This window comes from Scardinius erythrophthalmus (assembly GCF_964197995.2).
Source record: "Scardinius erythrophthalmus genome assembly, chromosome: 9".
Taxonomy (NCBI): Eukaryota; Metazoa; Chordata; class Actinopteri; order Cypriniformes; family Leuciscidae; genus Scardinius; species Scardinius erythrophthalmus.
In genome coordinates, this window is record NC_138229.1 from 28,646,239 (window position 1) to 28,652,767 (window position 6,529).

At 35.1% G+C, this 6,529-nt stretch overlaps 1 protein-coding gene across 4 annotated transcripts; it reads left to right on the forward strand.

The window, feature by feature from the left end:
• Positions 1-454: 454 nt before the first annotated feature.
• acbd5b (acyl-CoA binding domain containing 5b) lies at positions 455-6,302 on the forward strand. Of its 4 annotated transcripts, none has more exons than XM_081374901.1 (13): positions 455-516; positions 799-894; positions 986-1,106; positions 1,983-2,055; positions 2,152-2,287; positions 2,371-2,493; positions 2,575-2,709; positions 2,949-3,007; positions 3,943-4,132; positions 4,891-5,090; positions 5,690-5,737; positions 5,829-5,938; positions 6,040-6,302. In XM_081374901.1, the coding sequence occupies exons 2-13, from the start codon at positions 807-809 to the stop codon at positions 6,056-6,058; spliced, it is 1,302 nt and encodes a 433-aa protein (XP_081231027.1). In that variant the 5' UTR covers positions 455-516; positions 799-806; the 3' UTR covers positions 6,059-6,302. The 4 variants fall into 4 exon arrangements, with proteins under 4 accessions (XP_081231027.1, XP_081231029.1, XP_081231028.1 ...); XM_081374900.1 differs by lacking the exon at positions 455-516 and adding an exon at positions 519-614 and having other exon boundaries at positions 6,040-6,230; XM_081374903.1 differs by lacking the exon at positions 2,371-2,493 and having other exon boundaries at positions 504-516; positions 6,040-6,245.
• The last annotated feature ends 227 nt before the right edge of the window (positions 6,303-6,529 follow it).

Below are 6,529 nucleotides of genomic sequence, written 5' to 3' on the forward strand. Positions count from 1 at the left end.
CAGATTTACAGTGAAGACTAAAAAATGCGTTTTGTCCACTGTCGTGGGCATTCTGTTTAGTTAACATTTAAGCACATAATACATACATAATGTGTTGGAGTTTTAAGCTTTAATATAACCACGTCTAACGGGTATGATAGGCTAATAATATAAAAAATAATACAATACTGCTATACCGTGGTGGTGATAGCGATTTAAGAGTGACGATCTTATAAAATAAATAAAAGGCAACTTTAGGATGTTGTTTTATAATAGAAACACTTCTGTATACTACAATATATTCTGAATTGTCAGAAATTATCCAGTTAGTGGAGGCAGCTCCTATCTTAGCACGAGTAAAAGACGTTTAAATATCCTTTCGCTAGGCATTGTGGATCCTGTAGGCTAAAGCACTCTACATTCTATTAATTACTATGGAAGTCAGCTTGAAAGGAAACTACATCACCCAAACTGCACCTGTTTTAGTTAATACCTAGGACACCTTAGCAGCATTTTCAGATGGACGAAACACAGGAGGTGAGTTATTCAGAGTTATTTTTTGTTGTTCAGTGGCATTTTTCCTACTCTTGAAACTCTTTCAGAGTGTAGACGGTGATTTCTTAGTATGGCGAAAGGTTAATGAAATTGCTGATATTAAACTAATTAACCAAAGTTGTTCAATATCAAATATATTTAACTTATCATATAAGAATTAAGTCTGCATTTAAATTACTACCTTATTAACGTGATTTGCTTTTTCATCCACGTCTATTTGTTAAATGTTTATCTAATTTGTTGACATTTGTCAATGATGTGCAGACCTGTCCATGAGACGAAGGACAATGGAAGATCCCAAATCTCTTCAGAGGAGGTTTGAAGCAGCTGTCAAAGTCATCAGAAATATACCTGAGGATGGTAATACCTAAATATGAATGTCAAGTATTGAACTTCATGGTTTCATTTATAAATAAACATATTTTAATCATTCTTTCTTCATTTCACACAGGCTCTTATGACCTGTCCGATGACATGCTGGTTATGTTATACAGTTACTACAAACAAGCTACAGAAGGACCTTGTAACACCCTAAAACCAAACTTTTGGGATCCTATTGGCAAGGCTAAATGGTAATTCTTATCCACTGAAAGAATGATTTTTCAGATTATTTATAACTACATGTTCTTAATGAATTTTTAAAGGGATAGTTCGGCCAAAAATGATATTTAACCCATGATTTACTCACCCTCAAGCCGTTCGAGATGCATATGTCAATTTTTTTTCAGACGAACACATTTTCAGTTATTTTAGAAAATGCCTTAGATCTTTCAGTGGTTATAATGTCAAGTTATGGGGTCCACCTCCTTCAAGTCCCAAAATGTGCATGCATCCTTCACAAAAGTAATCCATCCGGCTCCAGGGGGATTAACGAAGGCCTTCTGAGGGTAATCCGTGCGGTTTTGTTGTATACATATTTAAAACTTTATAAACGAAAATAACTGGCTTCCAGTAGCGGTCGACACGCGTTCACGGAGATGGATGCTGGCGTATGACGTAGGACGTAGCGTAGGAAGCGTCGTGATGTCGCTACCGGAAGCCAGTTATTTTCGTTTATAAAGTTTTAAATTTGTATATTTTTACGACAAAACCGCACGGATTACCCTCAGAAGGCCTTCGTTTATCCCCCTGGAGCCGGATGGATTACTTTTGTGAAGGATGCATGGACATTTTGGGACTTGAAGGAGTGGACCCCATAACTTGACATTATAACCACTGAAAGATCTAAGACATTTTCTAAAATAACTGAAAATGTGTTTTGAAAAAAAGATTGACATATGGATCTCGAACGGCTTGAGGGTGAGTAAATCATGGGTTAAATATAATTTTTGGCCGAACTATCCCTTTAACAGAAATGTTGATGTTGTTATATCTAAAGAATGCTTTAAAGAATAACTTGAGCAACAAGCCAGATATGCATATTAAACCCAGACACGTGTTGTTTGCAGGGAGGCATGGAAAGCCCTGGGAAACATATCAAAGGACCAAGCCATGATGGAATATGTTCAGGAAATACAATTGGTTGGTAGTTGTAGAGATTACAGAAATGAAGCTCTTTCATATTGAGGTTTCACTAAAAATAGTTTAAACCACAAACAATCAAATGTTTTATCATAGATAATAGAAACCCTCCCAGTCACAGACAGGATGGCAGAATTATTGGACGCTCTTGATCCATTTTATGAAATAGTGGAGGATGATGATGATGATGATGATGATGATGCGACCAGTAAAGCAACACTGTTATCCACAGGTACTTCTCCTATTATTTAAATTCCTTAACCATAAGATCTGACCTTATTTGAGCTCCTTTAATTAACATTTTAATGAATGTAGAAACAGGAAGCACTAAAGATGGAAAAGTTGTTGATGATGATGATGAGAAAGTTGAAGAGGGGGAAAATGAAAGTAATGGGGGAAATATAGAAGATGACATGGAGATGGATGAGAAGAAGAAAGGTACAAGCAACAACTTTGTGCCTTTTATATTGTGAAACAATAAAGACAGAGAGCTGTTTTTTGGACTTTCTTATTCTGCAGACTTGAGCACCCATGCAGCAGAGAGAGGACGTTTACCGGTGTTTAATGAAAGTGAGGAGAACAGTGTGACTTCCTCAACCAATGACACTCATAGTTCTCTCAACACTGAGGAAGAAGACGAGGAACTGGCGTATGGTATGTTTTTGTTTCCATTATTTTGCATTTTTGTGTCCGGGCCCAAGTTGTACCGTGTAGCCCAACCTTCAGTTGTGTTGGAGGATGCAAAATTTTGTTTTTTTGCATTCTGATTAGAAAAGATTCTGCAGCCATTTAATGAAATTCCATTGGTAGATAATGTAAATAACGTGTCTGTTATGAACTGTGTGTTTAAAAAATATTATTTGATGACATCATTCTTACCAAATATCACACAGATGACTCAGATGGTGAGACATACAGCTGCTCAATGGAAAAAACAGCAACACAAGAGAAGGTACAGTCTTTATACTGATGTTTTCAATTCTTTCACAGGCTCAAAATCAAGTAAAAGAAATAAAAAAAGATTATATTTTGCATAATAAAAAACAACAACATTTTATTAGTAAGGTTGGTAAAATTCTTTAATGTTTTTGAAAGAAGTCTCTTATGCTCACCAAGGCTGCATTTATTTAATAAAAAATACAGTTAAAGCTGTGATATTGTGAAATAAATTTTCTATTTGAATATGTTTTAAAATGTAATTTATTCCTGTGATCAAAGCTGAATTTACAGCATCATTACTCCAGTCTTCAGTGTCACATGATCCTTCAGAAATAATTCTAATATGATGAATTGCTGCTCAATAAATTATTCTTAATATTATCACAGTTGTGGAAACAATAATAATTTTTCCAGTATTCTTTGATGAATGGTAAGTTCAAAATAACAGCATTTATTTGAAAACGATTTTTTGTAACAATGTAAAAGTCTGATTAAAATGACTTGTCATCATATAAAATAAAACAAAAAAGGTTTCTTTTAATTTTGGCGTGCAATGTGACCTGGCCATGTTTTGTGAGATTCACTCCAGTTCTTTCAGTGTTCTTATTAATAAGATGATTAACTTCAGACAAACAACCATCATTAAGAGATCTATAACTGGGTTGAATCCATCATGCTATTTAAGGTCACTCTGATGCATCATACATCAGCAGAGATTTGGAAGGGTTGTGTGATTCCTGGCAAAAAACAAAGTATGACTTGAAATCCTTGGCAAAACATGGATTAAGTGACATCAACTGAAGTCCACCAGTTGTTAGTTAGCACAAGAATATGCTTGTGACATTTTTTTGGAGAGAGAGAGTGAGAACCAAAGGAAGAAATGCATTTGTTTGTCATGACATGTCATGTCAGAGCTAAATAAATGGTAGTATGCGATGCTCTCCCTAGGGTTCAGGAGTTCCCAGGGTCCATTTGGCAGAAGTGAACGTGGTTGGGGCCAACATGCAACAAGGGGGAAACAGAGAGCCTCAGTGTGGGAGTCAGGATGGAAAACCACAGGGAGTGACACCCCCCGTCCCCCACCCGCCGACACTTGGAACCGTCCAAACTGACAGAATCTCCCCAGGCAGAGGAAGAGGTTGGGCTCGAGTCAGTGTTTGAATAAGTCTTGAGCACCATGACGTCAACAAGCAATAATGTGATCAACAAGCCAATTTTCCACCAGCATTTATATAACTTACAATGGGAATGAATACTATTATACTTCTCCTAGTCCTAGGAAATAATTTCCTGATAAGGCAAGACTCTAATATTGCATTGTGACATTCATTATAGTTTATATTGATATTTATTTCCTTTCATCACCGTGGGCTTGTATCTGTATTATAAAAAGAAAGAAAATACACAGTTGCAGATCATTTTAACCCTGTAAATGATAAGAAATAATAGTCAGAAATATGTTTATTGAATCTTTATACAAAATCTGAAAAATTATTTTTTTGTTGAGTATAAGCTTTTATTGCTCATATAGTATGATATACGAGAATATGGAGCTCAAATTCAAGGAGGAAAAATTTAGGCCCAAATTGAGCAAAAATATTCAATTTGGTGCAGTTGCTGATATTTATATGGCCAAAAGATAATATGAAATTCTGATAGCATGTGATATAAATCGATACGATCTACGAACAGTATAGACGACTTACATAAAATACAAATATATCAGTTGTTGCTCTAAATCTCTCAATATAATGTCTTTGTAAGATGATATTTAAATGCTTAGTCATTACAATTTAGGTATATACTGTTTAATATAACAGTGTCTATGTTTGATATGTGTCTGGGAATTAGTGGAGGCATAAATGGATGATTATTTATTTTTTAATATACACTCAGGCCATCGGTTAATGGGAACTAGCCTACCTGACCAACATGAGTGCAGTTTCCAAGGAAATGGTCAGTGCTGGGAAACAGAAGACAGAACGGACAAAAGAGCGTTTAACAAAGAGATCGCTGTGATGCTGTCACAGTTACAGGACAACATGCAGGATGTGCTGCACAGACTGACCACACTGGAACATCTTACGGCATCACAAGTAAGACCAGCATCAAAATATATGGCTCAATACATGTAACCACAAGTCTAGACTGTAGATTCCAAAGACTGGATCTGTTTAAAGGTATAGTGGAGGATCTTTCCGAATTTTAGATAAGACCCGCCCTCTCCACTTTTTGAAAAGTTTGATTGATTCACCAGAATGATTGACAATTAGGAGGACCAATAGTATAGGTGATCCACCCGGAAGTAAAAAATCCTCCGCTATACCTTTAATCCACCTTATTTTTTTCTGTGCAGTAAATGTTAAAACAATTTGTGTTACAAACCAGCGCGTTTATAATGAGGACATTGCATTAAAATTATATGGTAAGAAATACCAGTTTGCAAAATCATGCAGCATAACTAGCTAAAAAATAAAATAGCTGGAAGCGGATGAGACATGAAATTTACGGTAAATAAAAAAATATGTTCTTTTTTTCCTGTGATGACAAAGTTGAATTTTCAGCATCTTAACATAACATTTTATGGTAAATAAATACCATTAAACAACATAATCACCTTCAATAATTCTAAAACCTTGAGAACAGTTAAAGTTGCTATTCATTTAAATATTTATTTGCTTATGTTTGGTTTTAGACTGAAATCCCTCCTCTCAAAACTTTGAACTCCAAGCCATCAAAAAAGGTCTGTTTATGTGACGCCAAATACATGGAATGCAATAGTATGAAATTCCGCTTTATATCAATAGAAATGTTTAATTGTATCTGTGTTTCAGAGATGGTCCTGGTGGACTTTAAACTCTCCCCTCTTCGCTGCGGTGCTGACAGTTATCTGGCCGTTTGCTGTGCACTGGCTGGTGCAGTTTTACTTACTGAAGAGGAGGAGGTAAGCTCTGCTGTTAACTAGGCTATATGTCAACACTTTTTTTTCAACAGAATTTTTTTTGAGTAAAACATGTCTGCATTGCATCTTTGTTGTGGTTTTAGATGGTTAAGAGTGAAGTGAAGAATCAGATACCAACTGTATACCACCATGAGGACTTTCAGACGGTCTGGATGTATATGGATATATCATAAACGTGAACGCTATGATGTCACCCTAACCTCAGAAATTAATAGTATTCAGGACAGTCATAATGTATTATGATATTTCCATCAGAATAAATGCTGTTCATTTCAACATTTTATTCATCAATGAATTCTGGAAAATGTATCACTGTTTCCACAAAAATGTTGAGCAGCACACTGATAATAATAATTGTGATTTATTTATTTTTTAGCAGCAAATCATCATATTAGAATGATTTCTGAAGGATCATGTGACACTGAAGACTGGATTAATGATGCTGAAAATTCACAGGAATAAACTACATTTTAAAATATATTCAAATAGTTGAATTGTAAAAATATTTCACATATTGTATTTTTTAAACAGTCATGCATATAATAATCGTACCTTTTCTATTGTGTATTGTGT